Raw genomic sequence first — 26250 nt, forward strand, 5'->3', positions numbered from 1 at the left:
CTTTAAAAATAGGTCTGAGTATCATGAAGCGGTTACAGAGAAAGAATACCAAGATCTTTTTATACACATTAAAAAAAATTATCTCGAGCTTTTTCAGAATGTAAAACGTAAGTGCCAAATTTCTCCTCCTCCACAAATGCTAACCTGACACTGAAGGCAAGAAAACCAGCCACCTCTCCCGGAATAAACCTGCGGTTGCTTGATTAAAAACTCCTTAACAGGCCTTCTGAGCCGGCGGTGGGCTAGCGTTCATCAAGAGCCCTACAAGGAAACAAAAGACAGCTTGATTGCGACCATTGACGACTCGCAGAACAGTTTGGATTTTTTTCTTAGGATGAAAATATAAAACTCACATGTTCTCTTTATTTGCTGTATATAGATAGATGTACACCACTGGAGATTTGGAGAAAAGCACACACAAAAAGCTCATGTACTGTATGCAGAATCTCAACACACGTCTGAAGATGAAAAACAAAACAAAAAACGGAAAAGATGTCGATTACAAACAGATAAAAAACTATCCAAATGCTATACGGCTTCTAAATGTAAATAGACACGTGTTGAAGTCTGTGCCACATACCAAGTGTCTGCAGTTGCTAATAACCTCTGTATTCTGTACAAGGGGAATTTTGTTAAAAATATGAAATCTACCATTTAATAATAGTTATAACATAAAATATGAGTACATATGTACAATGTCAAATGAAGCCATTTAGTATGAGACGTATACTAAAAGGACACTTCACTCTTTTCAAAGAAAACGAAGCTTATGTAAAATAAAGACAGCTCCAAAGAAGCCATAATATTAAAGCCATTTCAAGAAGAACAACAGTCACCGACGCAACACTCCTGCATGGCAACCCAGACAACCAACAATCAGAGGATGCAGATTATGGAAGGGATGGAATCGCTTTCATCAAATCCATTATAATACCCAGGGGCAGAGGGGATGAGGGTTTTGGTTAAAGCCTTCGGTGAATGTTGTTCTTCGAGACAAACATGGAGATGACGGAACACGACTGCAGTATTATTTACACTTTGCACATTCAGTTGAAACACTGACAAGAGGTCCTGCAGGCGAAAGAAGGAGAAAACCACGACAAAAAGAACTTGCAAGCATCCAGAAGCAGATCAAACAGGTGTCCACACAACAAAGCCTACAGGGTAGTAGGTTTTTTTTACTGAAAGAGGAGGGTTACAGTCAGTGTGCAGGTCTGGGCAGAAGGGGTCAAACAATGGTACAACTCAGAGGCGGATTGGGACAGTGGGGGCACAGAACGGGAAAGTCACGATGGGAGGCGATGTCCTCTCCTGTGGAGGCTAGCGCTTATCGAACCCCACTAAAGGGAAGGTGACCCCACACACCAAGACAGACAGCATCACGGATTTCAAATCTGTACTAATTTTTTTTTTTTTTTTTCAGTCGTGTTTCTAGTTTCTTTCAAGTTTTATCAGGAAGTGCTTCGTCACTGAGGTGGCTCGGGGCGACCACTCTGCTTCTCCTCTCTAGCTTTTAATTACAAAATCGACTTTGTAGCTTCAACAAGGCATGTGCTGGAGTCCGAGCACGGCTGGAGGTGTGCCAAGTACGGACTTGAACGCATCGTCTTTTTGGAAACGTTTCTTTTTCCTTTTTTTTTTTACTGATCTGACATTTTAGTTCATGCTACTACACAATTCTCGGTTGAGCAAATATCCCCTTAGACTATAAAAGGCACTGTGAAAAGAAAGGCTTATGTTTGACCTCTTCGAACCAAACATACCTCATCTACGGAGCGTTCTGATCTCTAACAAGTGTTTTATAAATAGAAGGGTCTTGCTTGAGAATAGTACAAAAAGCGATCGCTATCAGCACAGTTTCTGCCCGTTTGACTTCTCTCGACACACAGCAGCATTGTGTAAATCCCAGACGAGTAACTACATCTCTCTGACCTCTCGTAAGCCTCACATGAATGACAGCGACTTGTACTGAATGCTAATGACCATGTTGAACACACTCCTACCGTGGATGAATGTGAACGGGCGACCAAAAATAAATCCCACAATCCCCTCTCATGGAACTGGGGCAGCAAAAAGGCTCGGGCTGGACTCATCCCAAGGGCCGATCAAATGGATCTAAACAGGTAATTAACTGTCTGACCATTGTTTGAGCCACTGGTACACACTGCAAACCTGTGTTAACGTATTGCCTACAAAACTAAAAGGATCGTTCTTAAGAATGGAAACGTTGGCACCAAACTAGGCTTCCACTAAGGTACAAAGATCTGTTCGATTAAAAATCTAGACCTCTGTCAGCCCATCACCGTTTGATGAGTTGTGTTGTAATCCAGTCACACTCTACTGGTAGTCCCAGATGACCCTGTCCTGATTAACAGAGCGATCAATGAATCTTCACAGCTAATGGAAAAAATAGCAAGCTCCAAACGGAGCAGTTATACAGACAGGAAGTGTGTTTTACTCTGAGAAGAGCTCCTAATATACTATGTAGGAAAAAAAATAAAATATAAACAGCTGTCTAATTTAAATGTTATGAGAATAATAGCTAATGTTAAATATATAGGTACAACTGACATTTTCTCATCAACTGACGTTTAAAAAAAAAAAAAATGTAACCGAACAAGGCTCATTATTTGTACAAGCACCTGACATCTATAAAGAAGAGGCAAGAAGAGAAGACGGCTCACGCACAGAACAGAACACCTGAGAGAAATGACCAGAAGGGGGCAGCACAGCACCCTAAAAACACAACAAGATGAGAGGACAGGAGAAGAGGAAAAGAGAGATAATGACACTACAGTCTTTCCGGTGAAGTTCAGGGCCACAGTGCATGTCGCGGTCATGCAGGACCTGGCGTTCCCTGCTGGACAACAACCAGGTGGATAAGAGAGGGAGGAGAAGGGACAGTGTACCGCTTGTCCCAAAAAAAGCAGAGAAAGGATTCGACGTGCTGCTTCAGACATTTTTCTGCGTCAGGTGGAGCTGGGACTGTTCAGTTCTGTGTTGTGCTAGGCTGGACTGAGATACCAGAGTTTCTTTTGTTGTGCTGGGCCGTTGTGGGCCTGTGGTTCCTCTGTGGATGCTGCTGCTGGTTATTGGTGGATCTGGGGTGGTCTCTTAGTGGCCGTCGTGCGTCGTCAGCATTTCCTCGGCCCTCCGGTGCAACTCCAAGGCTGTAACAGTGCAGATGTCCCTGGGGAGTTCCGATTTCCTTCTCACCAGTGGGCGCTCTCTACGCTGGTCTTTTTGGATCTGGACAGATGAAGACAGAGGGACAGAGAGGGATGAGTAACGTTCAGCACTAATACACACTCCAACTCAACTTCACAATCAATTCACTTCTTTACAGTGGGCTGCCTGCAAGTAGAAAAGTAATCAAATCTTAGCTTAAAACAGTATAGATTTGATAAATTAAAATGACCATAGATATTGGAGTCGGCAGATTCAAAAGGTCTGGACCCAGGCAAGTGTTATACTGCATAAAGTAAAAATGTGACAGGAGCTTAGTTAGTAATATTACTTGGAATGGCCTCAAGTGTTTTAGCTGTGGCTGGTAACAAAGTGCGTCCAAACATGTACGTATTTTCAGTTACTGTAAATGCTTTCAAGCCCAATGGATTCCATTTAATCATACACTCAGTATACACACACCCAGTAAAAACTAAACATACTACAATATAAAGATAAAAATGACTGAAGTAAAGCAGTAAGCAATGTTAGATCTAAGAACACACTCATATTCCCTGCTACGTTACACTGTACACACCATCCCTTACCTGTGTGGCTTCCTCCTGTACTGCTTTCTTTAGCATGTTGACATCGTCTAGCAGCGGCCCGTCTGTCTCCATGTCCATCGGACTACCTGAGCCTATCGAGTCAATGTATACGACAAACTGTACAGGGAGAGGAGGGAGAGGAGGGAGAGGAGGGGTTGTGCTAAATTATTTCTGCTTTAAATCTTTGATTAAATTGACGTTGGGCTCATTTTTGGAAAGACTCAGTGACCTTTTCTCAGGTGCCACCATGAACATACAGTATATGGAGGTTGAAATCTCTTCCCTCACCTGTGGGTTTGACTTTGCAAGATTCTCGATCTTCAGCCATGCTTCCTCTCTCTCTTTCCATTTGGCTTTCTCTCTGAGACACAAAACAAAGCAGGCACATTTTTAGAAACACAAAAAGAAGAATGTTCTGAAAATATACAGACATCACAAGTCTATTATGTTGGAAGTATGTCAGGGGTTTGTGGTTGAGTTTACTCTTCTGGTTTACATTTTTGTTCCATTTCTGTTGATTTTTGTTATATTGGGATGGGACTCAAGAACAGTCTCCAAATTGGAATCAGAATAGAACGCTTCTGAGCATATCACGTATCAATGCTGGCATGTTTTTTTTTCTGACAGTGCATTGCAAAACATCAAACTCAAAACTCCCAACAAAAAGGAGTCAAGGCGGAGAGGAAGATACGGCCCAAAGCGCGGCTTCAATACACGATTCAAGATGACAACAGGGTGGAAACACCCACAATATGCTGAAACATCTTTCTACACAACATGGACTTAAATTCCAGGAAATCTTAAATGATAACAAATGCTGTACAAATAGTCTTGTTACATCTACAGTATGTTCAGTCTAAAAGATAATTAACCACTTACGTTGACGCTGAAAACCTGCATAGGCCTACTTTCTTCACAGTAAATTGGTCAGAAATTAATAAACCTATCGTTTATGTTGTATGACGTGATGAGACCACGAGAACTGTAGCTGCACTAGCAATTCGGATATGATGCCTCTCTTGTTGTGACTTACTTGCTTTTCTCTGCCCTGAACTGTTGGGTGCAGTCATCAAACAGCTTCTGGTTCATCTCCATGAAGAGTTTCAGAGCATTGTAAATCAACCCATGGATCGTCCTGCAGAGAGATTACCGCGGGTCAGTTGATTTACGTACTCATCAAAACCCATCATCGGGCAGAGGAACACAGACATAGATGCGTTGGAAAGCCTGTGAGGTGACTTACTTGTTCCAGTGGGTCTTGGAGTTGCGGTAGAGGGATGGGAACATGATGGGCAGGATCTTGGCGGCATTGTCACTGATCAAACTCATAATGTACTCATTGTTCCAGTAGTACAGAGCTCGTTCTGCCACCTAAAAACACAAGTTATAATGGGGTCACATCAGATCACCTCTGTGCATGTAATATATAACAAACAGACTGAAATTGCATTTTAAGCGTATTGGGTTGAATGTCAGACCTGAAAGTGTGGGCTAGACACACACTTGGCCAACTGTCTGAAGAGGGGCTCCATGACTTTGACAAATTCTGAAGGCTCAATAACGTCAAGGATCTCCTCCAGTTCATTGAGGAACATCACCTCTTTTGGACTGTGGGTCTTTGGCCAATATTTCAACAAAGCCATTACCGTCTGCACACAAGGACAACAGGATTATTAAAGAGGAATGATGTAATGATGGACAGCTGATCTGCTATTGTACTTGCTATTGCCGTCCAGGACTGAGGACCTTTGAATCCCCTAAAATCTGATTCTTATCTATCGTACTGAAATCACTAAGCAAGGGAATAACCTAGATATGTCTCTCTTTTTATTCCTTTATTTTGATCAAAATGATACAAATGCATTTCCTTTGATCTTTACTAACATTTAATAATACAGCCAGACACATTACTGCCACTAAGCATAGTAAAGAAATACCAAACCTAGACTTTGACAACAGAGGCCTTCATACAGGCATTACCTAATCTTGTGCAGACAGGATATTGAAGGATAATACAATCAACAATATTAACAACATAACAGCATTAATAAATCACATCTTACCGGCTCTGTGAGGGTGCTATCCTTCTCTAAGAACTGTACCACACAGTAGGCCAGCTAAAGGGGAGAGAGAAAACAAATTGACACAACTGTAGTATTGTAAACACTATTGTTTCAAGGTTTTGTTTATGGTGGAGCAAATCATAACACAACATTTAAGACTGCGTGGGTACCTGTGGGTGATAAACACTAAGAGACTTGACTTTGTGTAAAGGCAGCAGAACTTTCAGCAGGAATATCTTGTGCTCTTCTTTCAATGGTAATGCAAATCCATTGATTATGCTGGAAAGAGAGAAAATGGTCATTGGAATAATAAGATATACTTAAGACTCTAATGGAGTCAAGACAAAACAGAGAGATAAGAAAAAGCCAATACCTGTATATGTATCAATACAAATGTACCCATTTAATCATTTTACAACTGAAAACCATTGTTGAAAAATAAACCAAAAACAATACTATACCCTGAAGCATAAACATAAGAAAAGTTTCACCTCTCAAGAATATCTTACCTGCCCAATATTTCCAGTAATTCTGCTATTCCATTATGATGTTCGGTCTCATAAATGAACCTGAAATGAAGCAACAAAGTGATATTTAATGGTGGGGACCAAATACACTGTATTAGTCATAAACACAACACAAGAGTCACAAGTGCCTAACTCAACAACTCACCTATAAAATATGTTATTAATGTGTTTCCTAATGTACGCTCGCAGGCCCAGGAACTTGCCGTAGATGCGATGAAGAGTGGTCTTTAAAAAATCTCTTTCCCTTGGGTCTTCACTGTCAAATAGGTCTAAAAGCTGTGCACAAAAACAGGTTACTGAGGCACTGAGAGCAAATTCAACTGAGCACCAAATACAGAAGACTTATGAAAGAGAGAGAAAAATACACTCAAGCATCATGAAATGCATACAATGCCCTTGCTCTCAAAACATGTATAACACAAGCACAAACTTGAGTCCTTATGTTCTCACCTGCATTACAAACTTCTGGTCAATATACTTTTTGGCTATGTTTGGTTGAAAGTCGGGTGACTCCAAGAACCGTAGGAAGAATTCATAGACAAGCTGCGGAAAGAAGAGTCAAGGTTAAAAGATATTAAAGTTACAGCTGTACTGCACGTGGATGCATTCATCAGTTTGCATTGGGTTTGTGTAGTTGCGTGTGTGGAGTACCTGTAGATGAGGCCATGCAGCCTCTAACGTGGGCTCATCTTCTTCTGGGTCAAACTCGGCCCCCGTGGGATTGGATGATGGTGGCAACGTCCTGAACATATTCACAGCAAACTATGGGGCGGGGCAGAGGGGGCGGGGGGACAGAAAAAGGTAGGTCAGCACAGCTCAACAATCCACTGAAAATGAAACACTCAGTTAACAACAGGGATTCATGATATCGTGCTTTAAGTACAGACACAGATATCAGTCGATTTATCTGAACGATCAGTTGATTTTATAAAACATTATTTAAAATTATTGGATTATTATTTAATTCCCTGGGAACGCAAAGGCTGAGTACGCCTGGAAAAATCAAGACATTTAAATACACCGTGATTTAACATGCAGATTTTGATCTGTCGATCGAATAAATGCGTAACTAACACTGAAGAAAACATGTCAAACTTAAAAGTCCGGCAATTGTGGCTTTCTATCAGTGCTCTAAAGAACACCATAGAAAATGAATGCACACACTAGGAACAGCGGGAATTTTTTTTCTCACCATTTACACGGGGTGCTCAACAGATGAGTGAGCATCATTAGTGTGTGTTTTGGGAAACACTTTTTACCCACAGTGCACACAAATAATAGTTGCTCTTGCCAAACCCTAGCAAACATTCGCTCGTTGCCAATTCTACCTACCGCTTTGACAACCGATGATTAAACGCTTGCTCCTAAAGCTCATCCGATAGCTGAAATAATGAACGTGACGGGGAAATTCAGAAAGCTATCAGCTACAGTATTTGACAAGCAGACAGAAAATGGGCCATAATATAACAACAAATAATCAATAGGTTGTTGGCCAGGTGACTGCAAAGCACTGAAGGGGAAAACAAGCCTATTTTGCAACCATGCCAATTCTAAAGCAGTGAGATACGCTGTCCATTTTACTTTACAGATGACAGTAACAAACAAACACTGGTACAGTTTTATACAGCCTCTGAAAACTGGTTGATCTTCAGGTTTTGTTTTACATGATTGAGAAACAACTTAGCTGTCCACTAAAATACTGACTCAGCCCAACAAGTACTCTACACTTACTGCCCAAAACTGTTCCGAGAGCCAATGATAAAAATGAAAAATAATGAGTGGAAATGTGTATTGATGGTTGAATTTTCGATCATGGGTTCGCCTTAGCAGCCAGTTTCACTTGCAATATCATTCCCCAAACTGGGAAACATCCATCTATTTTCCTCTCTTTTTCTTTATTCTCTCTTTAGAGGCAGCACACCTCCCCTCCAGAGTGCAGTCGACCAGAGGTCAAAACACACTCACTCACCATCATGTTTATGTTCTTAGCAGAAACCATTTCTTTTCCCCCCCAGAGAATGGTACTAATGGAACAACCACTGTCGTGTCATCCAAAGGTCTGCCAAAATATTGTTCTAATGCTTGAACACTGAGGCATCAAACGTGCCCTGAAAGAACAAGGGCTTTTGGGGGGGAAATGATATGTACAGCCTTAACATAACAATTCACTCTTTATGGCTTAAAAAAAATAATAAAAAAAGGTGTCATGTCAATCTCAGTACTTTGATGATGAAAGCCAACAGTGGACTTCAAAGAGTCCTCGTCTTTAAGGGGACAGGGGTGGAAAGGCCTGTCAGGAATAAGAGTATATTTTCATGCAGATTTTGGAAGCTCTTCGCATTTTCACAGCACTGATCAAATGAAGCCACGACAAGGTGGATGGGGATACATTTGCACCTTGATCATCTGCAGTTTACAATGTGGCATTGACGCAGGGCTTTGATTCAAATCAAAGGCTTTTAAATTTAGCTTGGGAAAGCAAATGTGGCATTGTGAACACATCCAGGCCACGACCCCAGAGGAACACATTTCTAATACATATACAGTAGGTGCTCAATGACTCCAGCCCATGTGAATGAACTGGTTCAGCTCTGCAGAGGATGGGGCTCCAGGTTTGTGACCTCATCTGGGCTCACATTCCTGGCCATCTTTAGACAAATGGTGACCACTTGAGGGAAACTAAATAAATGAATCACTTAATGATTTAGCAGTGTTTCTACGGATAACAGTTGGTTTTATGTGACGTTTTGGTGCAAACGAAGGTCAGAGATGCTCATACTGACTCAATGAGGGGCCGGGAAAAAAAAAAAAAGGCGAAATGGGTCTGAAACAAGTAAGTATTGCTGGCAGGGCAATAGAAACCACAGTACATTCTCCTCCCATGGTACAGAAATAAAGTCCCCTTGAAAAACTGGAAAAATCTAGGTTGTTTACAAATAGCAGATGCTTATACAGAGGTTAATGGAATATGAAAGCAATAGCTAAAGGCATCTATGTCAGATGGCTATTCATGGTCACATGCATTTAGTAATATACAGCTGAGGCCTTATTCAAGAAAATGTCGTGGTAACACTTATATGTAGCTCAGTTTTAGCTTTTCCTGCTTTTCCTGTTTCAGCTTCCCCACTGTGGAGAGCCTTGCCAGAGTTGATATTACTCAGGGATATTACCCTGAAATTTCACACAGCGGATGGGAAACGAGACACGGGTAAACTCTGCTGGTCTTGAGAAGCCGCAGCGTCACAAGGTAGGGCAAACTGATATTATCCATGTGAGGTAATTGTGGCTGCCTATTTACCAATTCAAATTAGAAGAAGCCTTCATTTGTGGGAAAAAAGTAATGGTGTTACTCTTACATCAGTAACAGCACTACTAAAAAGTTCACATATACATTTTTAAGTTCATTGTTACTTCGACTCACTAATCTGAAACCCACAAACCTGCAACAAATACCGTATAAACAACATCCATCCTGTATCAGCACAGAGGAGACCACATAGTGAAGGAAATGAAAATACCACAGTCGGGCCTGCAACAGAAGCAACTGCTTTGTTTTATCCACAGTAACTTTTAGTCTGGAGTTGAGTAATGTACAGTACTCAGACAGCTAACCTGTGTGTGTTCGCTGCTCAAACTGCTGGACGATCAATACTATTCCGTCTTACAGCTTAAAATAAAACAATATTAATTACTGCACACTTTATGTGAATGCCACTGACAAACCCAAGTCCGTTAAAATACTGACCATGTGAACCACCTCTGGGTAGATGGGTTCTGTGATGACATTCCTGTTGTGGGTGATGTACTCCACCATCTCGCTGATCGCCGCCCGTTTCACCTCCTTCCATTTCAGGTCGCTCAGTGGGTCTGAGACAAAATCGAAGAGGACGCAGCATTGCCGCAACTTCTGGATGAAAAGCTTCTCCTGCTCTGCTGGGGGAACATCTACAAGACAGAAAAGACAGAAATGGAAAGAAAGTGGGAATTAACAGATCTGCCATTGTGTGTGAAGATCTTGAACAGAAGAAAACAGGAACTACTCATTCCAGATGTTAATACTGTATCTGAGAAATTGTCCCTACACCGGCATTGGGATTGCGATCCAGCGGGACGCAACACACACCTTGCAGAAGCAAGTGCTCTTAAAGCTACTGCAGGTGAGATTGGGCTGTCTAGAATACCTGTAATAATCGCAATAGTATGAATGTAGTATCTGCTAATAATGTAATAATATGCTTCTTCTGACAGGTATGCATATTTGATTAATACCACACAGTAAAATAAACTGTTTTCCCTGCAGGTGGGTCAATCTAAAGTTTTTGAGGTGCAAGATGAGGATGAGAGGATGAGAAAGCATCCATTCTGTCACAATCGTGTTACATTTCAAGTGGGCTAACTCCAACTTTAGCCCAGGGCTATGTCACACGTTCCAACGAGCATTTAACCAAAGATTCTCTATACTTCAGTCTGCACCAGTGGAATGAAAAGGTATACACTTCCAGTCTGCTAGAACTACAGAGGCGGGGCAGTGGAGGAAAACACGTGACACAGATACAGGAAACTACTACAATTGTGCCGTCTTGCTTAAATCCATGGTCTGTGATTTAACTCAGTGTGCAGTGTAGTAGAAGTGCAGTGTGAATCATAAAGCCCTGGGGTTAACCCTGGGAATGTGTGTGTGAAAATGGGCTAATTTAGCCCTGGACTAAGAATATGCAGTGCGATAAGCTCTTATGTTAATTCCTGTTGCATGTGGAGATAATGATTGGTATGCTTCAAAGCTTCGCTTGTTGCCATGGTAATGGCCAAAAATCATTGTTTAAACATTTTTCTGTTTCTATTTATCTCCCCCTGTCCTGTCTCTCTCAATCAGTGTAATTTTTACCAAGGCTTCAAGAAGTATTCGGGTTCAGGCTTAGTACAGTTTGCTATGTTGCTACTGTGGAGTCCATGTGGAGACTTCATAAATCAATAATTCAGCCTTTTAAAGACAGTGTCACAACTCCATCAATGATGCAGAGGCTCTAAATCTGCCTCAGAAATATTGAGCCACACCTGTCTGTGCATTATAAATCATTAACTTGCCATTTAAAAATCATTACACGTTTCTGTAGCTAGTGCGCACTCGCTGTCAATGAGCCAGTCTCCGTTCTGTTCCAGCGTGCGTTCATTATCACCATACAAGTAAATGAATGATTACCACAAATCATCCACAACACTCCTACTCAAAATATGCAATCAGATAAACATTACAATGAAATAAGAGAATGACTAAAATGATAACTACACAAGAAGGTATGTTTTGGGCTCATGTTATTATATATATATATATCAAGAATTTCCCCCTACCTCCCAAATACTTTGGGGCTATTCAATAAACTAAGAGCACAGGGGCTAAATGCAGAATCACCCAGGATTTCTGTTCTGCACTTTGGAACCGTTTCAAGTCTGCTCCCTGAGGACCTGAAGGGCTTTTCTCAACTCGTACACCATAATTATTTCAGACACATAAGGAATAAGGCCGTGTAGTGAGTTATAAACAAGTAAAAGAACTTTAGAACAATGCTAAAAATACAGGTAACCATTGTACGGATTTGGAAATTGCCGTTTTGATGCTCTATACTCTGGTTTATGTCAATACTAAGGCAGCACAGTTCTGGATCAAGTGTTCTGGATATGTGGCTTTTGGGGAAGACCAGACAGGACACCGTTACTATTATTGGTGAATGTATTTCACTGAGAAAGCAGTAATAATATACACTCTGCCATGATGTACATATTGCAATGGGACATGCAGCCTGTCAGAAATGACAATAGAGAGCTAGCTTCTCATTAAAAGTCATTTAAAGTCATTTAGCCTCAGTAGGTCTGATTCCCAAGCTACAAAAAATACCCTGAAACCAAAAGGAAGTGCAATGGTGCCATTCATTTTCATCCCACATGGGGATTAGTGACTTATAACAAAATGTCACCTTACAGAAACCTACCCATAGGACAGCATTAGCTTGTTTGTCATAGCCTGTGATTTATGAGTCAGTCTTGGCTCTCCATTAACAATCTGCATACTGTGCGTCATTGCACCGCTGCAGAATAAATACAGGAGAAACACTGAAGAGAGGGACTGAATATAGCACAAAATTCATAACAGGCATTGCATAATTAAAAAGACATTGTTGTTATCGTGGAAACAGAATACCCAATACCAACCAATTAGCACCTTCTACAAGACTTACTAATATAATGTAATCCCATTATGTTCACAAACATTTTAAATGTGGTGGGGATAGGGTTTGGTTTTCAATAGGTAGAGCCTTAAACACAGCTGTATCACCGTGACAACAAATTCCAAAAGGACAGCGCAAAAATGTTTCATAAAATCAAACCACAAAAGCACAAACAACTGGGGAAAGAATGAAGCATAAATGAGTTAATTAAGCAACTACATTATTGTTCAACCTTAAACAAAACATAAGGTTGACTATCAAAAGTCTCAATAATGTTCATCATTCATACTCTGATGTACAGAGCTAACATCAGATTGTAACAACTACTAATCGAAGAAAACATTTTTACAGTTTAGGCTTATCAAAAGAGGCCGCACAATAAGGAGAAACTCAGATTTCAGAGAAGTCAATGTGGTTAATTTTGCTTTTCTAGCTAAAAAAATGCGAATTGAAAGTGTCCCACCACCCTTCCCCCAAGCAACTACGACTAACATTAGAAGATACACATTTACCACCATTACCAACAGAACCGATACATAACATATATAAAACCTCTCTATGCAGAATCACATACACTCCTACAACTTGCAAGTATGCACACTACTGTAGACAGGAAATCACTTTAGTCTTGCTCACATCTCTCCAAACAACATTTTGTATATTTGTATAACAAAGCAGCGAATACGGTGGCGATGGACAAACATCGGAGTAGATAATTAAATTTACTTTGTGAAATAAGTCAGTTCTAAGAGAACAGATACTGTACGTTGTGCACACTCCCACACAGGCTAGAACCTGGGACTGGCAGCACCAACCGGTGGACTTTCCCTACACCTCCGCGTATCTGAGTCACAGCCAGTATTCAACACGCAACACGAAATGCAGCTCCCTGTGGGCTATCTGTAAAAGCCATGTTGTATTTTCTGTAGGTAGGTGCGTCACATTTCTCCCCAGACAGGGCACTCGTAAAAATAAAACTCAGGTATCTTGACAAGAGGCGTCAGACACGTACTTTGGAACAAGCAGTCCAGCCAACTGATTTGAAAACATTTTGAAGTCTATATTCAGACACAGTGAAGAATAGTGACAAGTCTGTAAGTGGCTCTGCAGTAACATCAAACTTCATTCCCTCTATGAGAACTATGGGTCACAAACAGGATCTAATTGGCTGCATCAAAGGTCAAACAGCTGGCAATTTGCTTCACCCCTGAGCTTTGGCTTCCACCCCTAGTGGGTCTGTTTTATCTTTCAAAGTTTATGTACGGCACTGCTGAATCATTTTGTTCTGACTACCTTTCCAACAAGCTTCTTCTTTGTCCATTACTGAATTATTTCCCTGCATCCTCTCTCGCAGATGCAATACCTTTCAAAAAATGTATCCCGTCCTTTGACGACACTGAGGAGGGAAAGACATGACATTAATGTGGTCCTTTAACAAATGACACCCTAAAATCACCACCTGCGCAGCCAAGTGTTTTAAAGTTCTTAAGTTCATTGTAGATCATCCGTTTCTATTCAAAGTTTAACAAGTGATTTTAGGTTTAATTCATCAGTACCTGAAAGGCTGGTGACTGTTACTAACAACTTGGAACATGTGCCCACCCATGACCACCTCATCTCATCAGCCCCTGAGTACCAAAAGGTCTACCAGCTTCTGTTACACAACAGCACTAGGGTTTCTAAACAGGCCTAAAATATTAAGGGACATGCTGTGCGACTGCAGACTTCAAACGCAGGCTCTCTGCATGGATGGGCAACTAACCTTTATTCATCTAAAGGCACCAGCATACACACAGGAGACCAGTCACGGACACAAATTGCACTCAAGTACGTATCAAAAATCCCACAAAGTCTACTGGTGAATATTTAATCAATGAACTGATTTATAAAATGCTGCCAGTGGCAAACACTTTGTACATAATCTTTGTGTCAACATAGTCCAGCCAATGCCAAGGCATGTGTCTGTGTGCCATTATGTGGCTACAATCACCTCTGTGATTTTAAACATTGTGAGGGCATTTTCACACCCATGCAAGTCACAGTTGCCGATAGTAGCACTAAAGTGTGCATTTAAAGGCTGCATGTTAAATGAAAACTGCCACGTTAGTATCTGGAAAAAGATTTATTGCAAATAAAATATATGAAGAAATTTTAGCCTTCAATTTGTTACACTGAAACAGTTATCCAGAAGTACTCTTAGCATTGATCTCAAGTCAGGATCTGGTTTACATGCTGACGGTCTTTGTGTTAGTCTGGTGGGACAGTATCTCAGAAACCCACCGGACAATCAGCTGAGCATTTCATCTTTTCAACTCACATGTGTGTCAACTGACACCAGATACTTGTATACAATATAATACAGACGCACACACCGACAACAAGCTTTGACCTCACTTCCTATGACATCGGCAGTCTTGATGGGGGATGGGAGACTCAAAACTAGCGCTCCTTCTCACTCTCTCGTCCTACCTCCCTGACTGAAGCTAAGCTATGCAATGTCTTGGCCAAACCCTGCCTTGTTGACATACAAACAATCCCCCGCTTCCTCTTACAAAAACACTCCACAACCAGAACTAAAGGGATAAATGCTCTCAGTCTCTTGCAACAACTTTTAGGAAGAGTCATTATTTGCCACAACTATTTTCTTCTACAAAAAAAATCCAAGTTAGCAGCTGCAGTTGCTAAATGGCAACACTATTTTTGCCCATCTCCCCTTGAAACACACAAACACAGAACAGCAGAGGAGGCACATTTCCTATTCTCACCTCTAAAATGCATGAGGGCCACAGGCTGGTAAGGCCCATTGGAGCTCGGTGCATCCAGAACCATCTCACTGGCAGTTCTAGTGCATGCCCACATCAGTGAGCGGAGGCAGGAGACAGGGGAAGAAGAGAGCAGCCCCGGCTAAGGCGAGGAGCCAGCCTCCATTTTAGCACCGACACTCAGAGCAGAAAATGAAGCTCCCCTGCTGCTGGAGGGAACCAGCTAGTTAGTGATGTCATCCCCCACTGCAGCTGCCTGGTTGGCTAGCTGCAATCACATGGGCTGGCTGTCAGAATAAATAAACATGAGGTAAGGGATTGGCTGGTGGGCCCAGGAGGAAGGGGTGGGACTGTTAACTTGATTGGAACAATAGCAGCTACATCTGTCAAGAGTTTTAAAGCACAGACTAGAGATCTGCCATCGCTTTAACCCATTTTGTTATTCAAATAACAGAATAAGGCCAGGAAAAACACATTCCTATTCTACGTGTAGGCTATTTGTAAGAGTGAGAAGAGAAGTTAAGTGTCACTACTCATTTCTCATTCCCAGCCAAACACTCAACAACAAACCCCAATACCACAACTGACGTAACAAAGTACAATTCAAAAATTGCAATACACTGAAAACAATGCACATGAAACCACAAGCATGCATGCCACAGGGCAAGTTTAGACACGATGTTTCTATATAAACAGCTACATGAATTAACATCAACTTTAAGCTGAGGTTTGTACAAGACAAGAGTCTAATACTCCTCAGATAAAAGCCTTCTTCATGTGTGTGCTATCTTTGTCTGTATTTGTGTGAGTTTTTGCATGACAGATGGCTCTCCAGGAGCACAGCCTGAGCCCAGGTGTATGTGACAGAGAAACAGGAAGGCAGGAAGTCTCATTGCAAGCAACACAGGATGTGTCTATGCAGAGAGCAGCACTGTCTGTCTCAGCAGCTCTGGGGACAAAACCCAGCACCGTAAAGCTGTGTAGGGAAAAGGGCATAGACGGTGACAGACACCGACAGACAGGTACTAAAAGTATCATCCCTTACTAAGTGCAAATAAACAAGCCCTTCAAATATGCACAATCATCTTTCTTGTGAGACAGTGCTTTCTAAAATCGTGTAATAATTGCACCCTATTAGGTAGAAAGGGCAAATCATAGTGTGCATCCGCCCATTGTACCATCATGACATATACTATCACCGATCCCCATGTGTACTGTGTGTGTCATCCTGTTGCGAGGATGGTGGGTATACAGTACATGCAAACACAAACAAAATTTTGCATTCTGAAATAACAGCACTGTAAATAACCAGGCAAATGAAAATTCAGGGGCCGTTCTTTGCATTTTTGAGTAGGACACTTATTCATTACGTAAAATATATAATTTTCCAATGATTGCTGAAATATCACACATTAGAAAAGTGAGAAACTACCAAGGAAAAAGTAATTTCCTGTACAATCTGACTTTGCTTACCCCAGGATTAGCACTTAATAACTACCAGCGAAGACAATAAACCTTGATTCTTTTGTAAAGTACAGTCTCAGGGTTTACACGTCTAAACACATCTACACAAATGACATTGAGCATTATTTTATACTCTTCATGATTGTAATTGTCAGCCAAGATTATATAAAGTGACACACAACTAAATAGCATGCACACTGTCGTCTCAGCCATCTATGTTTGTCAGCAAACCTCTAATGTCTTATACTACTCTACGCTGTTAAAATAATAATAATAATAAAAATCATTATAAACAATGGGAATGGATACATCCCCAGTACTAATGATCCAGTCCCCAAACACAATTTAGCAGTGTGACAGAACTCTAACATCAAGTCTGGCTGGTCTAAATATATACGATAGCGGAGTATTTAAGCAGCAGGGTCAAGTCTGAGTGAATAAAGGGCTCTTTATTGCCATTCAGTTCCCTAGTCATGGGGCAACCTCCCATCAGAAGATCTGTTGTTCTCAACAAGGCAAAGCCAAACACATCCACTTGTTACAATTAATCTTCTCTGGCATGTGCACTCATGAGCTAGAGCTTTTAGCTGTATCTGTCTGATTTCTGGCAGTGGCAAGTAAGTGAACTTGTGAGTCTCCACGAGTCTGTTGCTGGATGGCCGTCTGTATTACTTCCACAAAAAGACTGAAATATGAGTGAGACACAGCTCAGATTCTCAGCTGAAATATATTAGTTATATTGTGTATAAGGGGGAACACCTGTGGCTGCATGGATGTAACATGAATACACATAAACACTGCCACTAAAACTGTGGTACGTAGCTGAGGAACATTTCATCAGGCGGTAGTTGATCATTTACTTTTGTTGGTTGTAGTCGACGATGAGTGGGTCAGTCCGTCCGATAGTGAGAACTATTGTTTACATAACTATTGTTTTATAAAATTATAAAAAACAACAGTTGTACCAATGACTCTAATGACGTTCTCTAATTCCCTCTGCAGGTCAAGCAGATAATGTTTTGGCAGTAATTAAACGTTACTTCAACATTTCTTCAATTAATCAAGGCAGTTCCTTAAAATACCTTGTATGAGAGCAGAGTAATGCCAGACTATTGCAAGATATTTACAGCTCCAACAGCCAGATCACAGCTAGTGAGTTATGTTTTTTTATGTTTGACCAGGGAAGTGTCTCTGATGAGGTGTGTAGGTCATAAGTCTTTTCCTCTGCTACCTGCAGGAGTGCTAGAGGAAACCCTTCCCTGAAACCTCCCTCGACCTTTTGCATCCTGCCTTAAGGATCTGCCCACAATGTTAAAAAAAAGGTCAATCAAAACAATCAAGATAATAACTTGTGAAAAAAATACACATACCGAAAGACGTTTGCGTAGAAGGGATTTACATTTAAAATTCTTGTCCAAGGTTTGACTGCTAATATGTAAAACGAAATATGTGTAAGCAAAACATAAGCCAGTACTATAGTACATGCACGGTGTGAAGCAAACACTACTCTGTTTCAAGAGAAAGTGATGTAACTTCTGTCATAACTGATATTACACTGGAACCGTTTCCTTTAGTATAAATAAAAACCATTGAAGAAACTATATTTTCATTTCTCTCCTTGTTGAGGGACATGTTTCGAATAAGTCAACAGCTGAAGACAGGAACATGTGTCATATTCATGTTACTTATCATGCTATTACAAGTCAGACTCACCTTCCTAAATCACTCTGTACCTGTCAAATTACTGAGTAGATTCACAAACTAGATGTGTGTAACCAGTTCATGGATTAAATATTTACTGTTTATACAAAGAAAAGGGGAAGAAAGGTGAACTTGTGAGACATCATAAGCCTGGTCCTAGGTAGGATGGGATGGAGAGTGTTCTTCCTCGACTAAAAATAAATATGTCCCAGGATGAAATAGTATTTATTTCTTGGCACATTAACGCAGACAATATGCCTTTACCTGCAAAAAACCACAAACATTAATCAATTTGAATCAGTGGTTTTGTTTGTTGTGCATGGCTAAAATGTCAGGGGTAGGCTTTATTACATCCTGACCATTGAAATGTTTGTTGCACTTAACCAACATTTTACTAACTCAAATATTTGATACTCTAACCAGCAGATGGCAGCAAATCCTGCTTTAACAGAGAACACATACAGAGGCAGCAACTGTTTTTGTTCTGTGCTTTTTGGCAAGCATGTTCACACTTGAAACAAGTAATATAAAGAGCCACCTTTTGAGCATTTATCTTCAGTTTACAAGCTGTAGATAGATAGATCTCAAGCGGTGGTGCCTGGAGATCTGCAAGTTCATCTCCTGGGCACTGCCGAGGTGCAGTGCCCTGAACCATTGACAGCCCCCTCGCTCTGATCATCATCTCTCCATTAATTGCATGTAAATATGTCCTGTTTGTGCATGTGTGTATTTCAGGCCTGTGTGTGTGTGTGTGTGTGTGTGTGTGTGTGTGTGTGTGTGTGTGTGTGTGTGTGTGTGTGTGTGTGTGTGTGTGTGTGTGTGTGTGTGTGTGTGTGTGTGTGTGTGTGTGTGTGTGTGTGTGTGTGTAACATTCATTCATTCATCTTCAACCGCTTATCCCGGGGTCGGGGTCGCAGGGGTGCTGGAGCCGATCCCAGCTGACATTGGGCGTGAGGTAATAACAGACTGAAAAAATGAATTTCCCTTGCGGGATAAATAAAAGGAATTCTTCTTATTCTATCCACAAGATATATTTCTTGATATATTTTTAACTTTTGTAGGGGGGCTTATAAAACAAGCTCACCATACCCGGTCTTCAACAGGAAGCAATTTAACCGCTGTGCTACTGAATGCAAATGCCGGGACAGTAAGAATGTATCCTAGAGTCACAACAAGCACACTTTGGTTTGAGGCGAGTTCATGGGAAAAGCCTGCATCTGGTCAGGGTTTTCTGTCTCGCCTCAACCTTGTGGCTCTGCAGGACGGGCTCTCGGACATGTGTTTCCATCAGGAGGTGGTGGACATGCCTGGAATGAAAACAGGCCAAGCGAGGAGCCTGTTTGGACAGCACTAAGTGATAACATCTACCGGACCACTGTGGGATAATGTTTTGCAGAATGTTATCAAAGCTCCCATTGGGGTGTGAGAAGTGAGCAGTGTTTATCAGAAAATAAGTTGTGCTGAATTGTTTTCTTGACACAGTACAGGGGTAATAGAGAACCAAGATAAAGATGGGCTATATTTCATGGTAGAATCAACTACATTGGGTGTCTACTAATTTTAGTCATACACAAAAGATTGAATAATGAAAACAATGGCAAACAAAACGAAAAAGAAAGGCTGTTTTTTCTGAAGAGTAACTTATGTCATATAAAGGCCTATATTTTAGTGGCTAACTTAGTGGTGGTATCTTAGGTCTATAACTCACAGGAGAACGCCTCTATCTTTAAATGGGGAGTTTCAGAAATTAAGGAGACAATTGGGAAATAGCCCCAAGAAATCTCAGAATGCCCCTTAAAATGTGAAAATTACCCCAAAGATCTAGATAAAATAAAACATACACATATTTTGACAAAAGTTGCCCACCACCTACTTTTTAAAATGTCCTACTTTACTTAGTCTACGAACATGTATAGTCATCAGGGGATATTTCAATTGCTTCACAAAGGCTTTTAACCGGTTTTCAATGAGAACACTGCCTTGTATGGTTTGTTTTTTCTCCATATTTTCTGAGTTTTGATATTCCCAGACATAGAGCTTAGTATTTTGCACCTATTTATTTATATTGTCCTGTTTCCACTACCCTCTGCGAGTTCTGTTTATTTGCATACACACTTCAAAACGTATAATGCATTTAGAGCTGTTTGTTTTCAGCACACTGCCAGGTTACATAATTATTGTGCTGGGAGAAGGCAGCGGGCAACATTGTTGTGTGTATTCATGCATGCGTACACATGCATAGATAGTACGCCCAGAGGCATAACGGCAGTGCCCCCTCCTTACTTTTCCATCTGGTCCCAAGCTGGCACTGAGTTTAGACATTTAAGTAAACGTCAATATACATCTGCTAAAAAACAATTATTTCTCTTCTACAAGGGGAGGAAGAGAAAAGAAATAGTAGCATGCCTGGCAGACATTGCTGGTCACTGGCAACATCCTGAAACACAAGGACCATGGAATTAAAGCTTTATCTCTGGATTACCACTAAATATAGACGCTTGGGTTAAATCCAGCACAAAGTCCATGCCATGTACGTCCTCTGTTTCCATGTATTGCGTAATGTCATGCTCAGCTTGGTATTACAATAAGGTTGATGCAGCAGGGGATGATCATAGATGTTTCAGCATGGAAGGAAAATAACTGAGTGTGCGCTTGTAAGTATGCACATCTGCGTAGCCTGTACTTTTCTGTGTCAAGATCACAGGGATTGCTTTCCCAACCTGCCTGAAGGAAGATTCAGCTGAAAAGTCTGACTTCTGGGTGATTTGTGTCTTGTTTTCAGGCTTCAAAACATTTTAAATATATTATTTTTGACCATGTAAAGGCAAATTAACTCCATAACCAAGTAAAAAAACTCTCCAGTCAGGGAACAATAACTTTACTAAAAGCGCGTGTATGTGTATATGTACAGTACGTGACACAACTCGAAAATCTAGAGCACTGGGTAGTTAATTATGTCACTAGAGGACAGTACTTAGTGATTGGACCAGTAAAATACCTTTAAAAGCAGGCAATTTCTGCAGCTCCCTGTTGTTGCTCAAGCTGAAACGGGAGGAGCTCTGCCTCTTGTCCTTTTTGACAGGTGTCTGGGAACCTGGCTGCTTCCCCTTTAGCAGCTGGGTGGTAGGAGGAAGACTATTGCTAGCCTTCCTGTTAGAGCTCTGCTGAAACAAGAGAAAAACCCCATTAGTGCCACTGAGGTAGGAGCAGCACATGTGGTGCACGGTGTAAAAGTAAGTGCCTCTTAAGGAATCTGATAAAACGGTGTGACTGCCATGCACTAGATGGAACATTTAATTATATACTGTATGTCACCTTTTACTGAACAAGACGGTGTCTTGCATTATGTAACAAAGGTCATAAACCACACGTTACCCAATGTACAGATACTATTCATAACAGTACATTTATCTGGGGATGCTTCAAGTTCTTATTAAAAAAACAAACCATTATGGCTTTTTTTAATCCAATCATTAATCCATGACGCTGTATCTCAGAAGACCTAGAACGGTAAGTATTGTTAGCAGGGTTAGAGTATAATCCTGATATGAGATCAGCTGAATTTGACGATTTTCTCACAGCTGGTCCCACCTGCCTGCTGGAATCCATTCATCAACACACACCTGATGGCACAGAGCTTACTTCGCCAGATGCCGCTGTGTAGCTGTGTCAGTCTGAGTCACAGAGGAATTATTAAATTCAGTTAAGACCCTGCTAAAGTTGGTCACAGTCTGCAGCACGACAAGACAGGAGCTTAAGAGCCTGGCTAGCAAGCTGTCTAGTAAAGTGGTAAATAAAGCTGAGCTGCCCTCTACTAGAAAATAGATTACATATTCATGTAATACAAGTAGAATAGTTAATTCCTAGCTTTTTAAGTTAAATAAGCCAAAGTAAAAACATCTGTCTTCTAGGATTTTGCTAATTTAATGCTGGGAATGTGAATCCTCGCTGATATCACCATTACCAAGAAAGAAAATAAAGCCTTTCTATATAATATTAGCATTGCTTTCAGCCTCAAACGCCAAGTATATGAGACAAAAGGGAAGGGCGGGGGTAACAGCTTGCAGCCTAGCAATTTCAATTTAACACAAGGTTGGGGCAGGGGTTGATGTGTCGCATGGCTGCTGACACACAACAGCAATCCTGCTTGCTGCTGCAGCAAGAGACAGAAAACACAGTTTGTGGGTGGGAAAAAAAAAGAAGAATCCAGAAGGTCAACGGTGGAGGAACATATTCAAATCCTTCATAATGAATTGGCATTAAGACAGAGAGTAGATAATATATGTTTTGGCTTATACATTAAAGTCTCTTTCAAATAAAAAATATAAAAAGTTTTGTGTTAAATGGGTTACAAAATAGGGAACATATAACTTATTTAAGCCTCATGGTGTGCATTTTTATATTACAACGAACTTCACTGTGTATTACAATCACCAAAAGAAGAACAGGTGGTCAACAGTTGTCACAATATGAATATTAAATGTCCAGTACAGAGGATGGCCCTATTATGCTGTACAAACTGATGTCTGCTGTCATTCCAGCTCTAAAAAGGGTGCAACAAAGTTTTTGAATTCATTTGAGAAAGAAAACCTCCTGTTCTTGAAGAATGAAGGAAGCTGAAATGGTTCAGTGATGTTTAGATATGGTGATTGCAGAGGTGATGGAAGAAGTCTGACTTAAATCTGTTGTTCGTTAATTTGTTAACAGATGCATTTCATCCCGGAAGAATCATGGGAATAGTGTTCGAAAACCATACTGTGCACCTGGATGCTCTCATACTATTTCACAAAGTAGTATGTACATGTCACAAAGTACATGACCATGCAGTGTAATAATGTGACAGAACACAAAAGGCCTACACTATTACAGGATCAACACAATGTTTAACAGTTTGTAATGTGGGCTGAAGGAACCCATTGACTTTTCCAGATGTGACACAATCCTTATGTAAGCAAAAAAGTGGAACATTTTTCAATGTTTTATCATACATCTTGACAGGTTATGTAGATCGGTGCATTAGCTTTTGATACAAGCTCATGACAAAGGTGTTGATTCACTCCTGCACCATTTTCCTTTCTGTTTTGATGAATTAAAGATTACCAGTCCTTTTTGCCAGAACAATTTGTTTACATTTGTTGCGACATTGAACACCGATGTCGATTAGCATCCAATCGACATATGACAAGGACTTATTGGTCTCCTTGGAACTATACCGATTGCCCCGTGTTAAGCTGGAAGTGGCATATAAAAGTAATGGATCCCACTAGGTGGCCCATACTGCTTGCTCAACTTAATGACTTGCTCATGTAGTTAGCTTTACGGGCTAGTAAAACGGCATGAAAGGCATGCACAAAGCCATGCATTTAAAACACTTAATCAACATTTAACTGCAAATTGCCAAATATCAATTGTCAACAATTGGCTGTAGTATTAGAAATAATTTTAAATATATTAATATTGACTGAAAGCTTGTCATTTTAAACATACTATGACAAGTAAACAGTCCAAATAGTGAACTTTGATGAACTCGACTCATCCACAGGCACCAGAGCATCAACAAACAGCAAGTGAAGTGCAACCGTTATCCAGATACAACCACATCCTGTCAATGAACGCAATCACTGCAAAGGACAGCATGGGCACTGATGATTGGTTGACCTTGTTGACTCATTATGTCACTGATGATGATGCAGCCCATTTTCAAACTGTAATATCAGTGGCACTTCAAAGCCTGTAAGACACTGTTTTTCTGCACAAGTTTTAAGCAATATATCCTGGGTTATATTAACCTTACCTCATGATCTGAATTCTCTTGTCCTCCACTCTTGCCCACTTTACCAGACTTAGAGGACTCCTGGGTGGAAAAAAGAGATGTATTTAAGCCAACTTGACGTTAACAAATAAGTAGGTTGACAACAACAGTAAGCAGTCTATCGGTGAATGCCGCCATGCAAAGAAAAAAACAAAAAAACAAGCTAAAAATAGCACATCTGCCCACCCAGTCTCACACTCCTGTTTGAATACACTGGCAAGTCTGCTGCTAGCCAGCTAACGTTACTTCAGAGTGAATAGCATCTACACGACACCGGCTTTCGGCTCTAAAAAGATGCACAGTGCTTATTTAACACCTAAAAACACACACACACGGTCATAAGCATGTTCATTAAAAGTGTACTATCTCATATCCGGATAAGGCGGCTTTATTAAGTGCTAACATGTTGGCAGAATAGCGGCTACCGTTAGCTGGGGATGATTGCAGGTTTGCTAACGTTAACGTGATTGGACACTGCATTGAGAGCTAACGTTAACGCTGTGTTGGATGTCTTGTCATGACGCCGGTTTATCAACACACACACTGATACGGAAACTTTCTCAACAGCCGCTGTGACCTCTTGCAAACTCACCTTGTCTTTTTTCGCTTTATTCGGCATCGTACAACCGTAGCCGCCCTTGTTCCGTCCCCTCCTCGGATACTCCACAACCAAAACCTTGACAACTCTCAGGGCACCAAACTGAAAGGCGGCTCAGCCCGTCCTCGCCCTGTGATTGGCTGCTGACTGTCAGCTGACTCCGGCGGCTCCATCCAATGGTGAGCGCTGCAGGACAGCGGGGGGCTCCCCGGGTGGGTCATTACAGCCATTACAGCACACGAGCCAGCAGCAGGCTTCATCAAGTCCTTGTTTCATGACTGACATTAAAGTGCAACACTTAGTTCCTATAAATCATTTTTTATCACCTTTTTTTTCTATTTGAGTCGTTTGTCCTTTGTTCAATATGTTAAAAACAAGCAAATGGGATCCTCAGAATCTTAAGCAATGCAAATACATGACTCATATAATATAGTTCATATTCAAAAAGGATAGGAAGAAGTTCAAAACTGTTCTGGTCCTAATTCAATTCAATTCAATTTTATTTACAGTGCCAAATCATAACAAACGTTATCTCAGGCCACTTTACAGAGTAGGTAAAGACCACGTTCTATGACTTATTTATGATTTACAGAGACCCAACCATTCCCCCGTATAATAACAGCCTACGTAAACAGTAAAAAATCGAATGAACAGTTAAAAATAATATAACGATAACCGAATGTTGGACTGTTGGACTGCAGAAAAGAAACAATTTGAATATGTCCGTGTGGGCATTTTATTTGATATTTTCCGTGCAAATGGTCACTTCCATATTTAATTCCTGCACCCCCTATTCTCCTGCGAGTGTACTTTGTCCTCTACTGAACGACAAAGAACAGTTTGCTCCCATTCTTCTAAAGCATGTTGAGTTTATCTACTAACTTTACTGTGGAAAGAAACTATTTGCTGTTTTTACCCGACTTCAATTTTCTCCTGGCTGGTAAACATCCCTATGCCACAGTTTTCGAGAATATTTGAAAATAATGCCAATATTGGAAGAGCCTTCTTTGAATGCAGCAGCTGGCATCCTTGGTGTTTATTACTGCCATCTTCTGGAATTTTACTGTCTCTAACAATGTCTGCATCCTCCCCTGAATCATATGAATCAATTACAATTTTACAAAAAAAAAAAAAATTCTATTTCTTGTCTAAATTCCTCAAGTGTGTATTCTGGCTCACACTGTCAAGGCGCACTGGGGTTGAATAGAGAATTGCCATTTTTAAGGTTATTAGAAACATCTGTGCTTGCACTGCAAGGGTCCCCATCCTGTTAATCTTACCTGACAGGTTGAGGACAGAATCATTTGTATTCTTGTTTTTCTTATT

The 26250-nt window shown here is 40.8% G+C and overlaps 1 protein-coding gene across 3 annotated transcripts; it reads right to left on the bottom strand.

Moving 5' to 3' along the window:
- Window positions 1-352: 352 nt before the first annotated feature.
- On the bottom strand, window positions 353-24985 carry ppp2r5cb (protein phosphatase 2, regulatory subunit B', gamma b). Of its 3 annotated transcripts, none has more exons than XM_083934212.1 (16): window positions 24919-24985; window positions 24309-24368; window positions 21513-21678; window positions 10109-10308; window positions 7015-7125; window positions 6814-6906; window positions 6509-6639; window positions 6346-6405; window positions 6007-6115; window positions 5837-5890; window positions 5252-5422; window positions 5017-5144; window positions 4807-4908; window positions 4062-4134; window positions 3774-3890; window positions 353-3249 (listed from the first exon to the last, which is right to left on the bottom strand). In XM_083934212.1, exons 1-16 carry the CDS (start codon window positions 24943-24945, stop codon window positions 3115-3117), a joined length of 1737 nt encoding a protein of 578 aa, XP_083790338.1. In that variant the 5' UTR covers window positions 24946-24985; the 3' UTR covers window positions 353-3114. The 3 variants fall into 3 exon arrangements, with proteins under 3 accessions (XP_083790338.1, XP_083790339.1, XP_083790340.1); XM_083934213.1 differs by having other exon boundaries at window positions 21513-21675; window positions 24919-24980; XM_083934214.1 differs by lacking the exons at window positions 21513-21678; window positions 24309-24368; window positions 24919-24985 and adding an exon at window positions 15353-15519.
- Between the last annotated feature and the right edge of the window lie 1265 nt (window positions 24986-26250).

The sequence above is a fragment of the Echiichthys vipera genome (assembly GCF_963691815.1).
Source record: "Echiichthys vipera genome assembly, chromosome: 19".
Classification (NCBI taxonomy): domain Eukaryota; kingdom Metazoa; phylum Chordata; class Actinopteri; order Perciformes; family Trachinidae; genus Echiichthys; species Echiichthys vipera.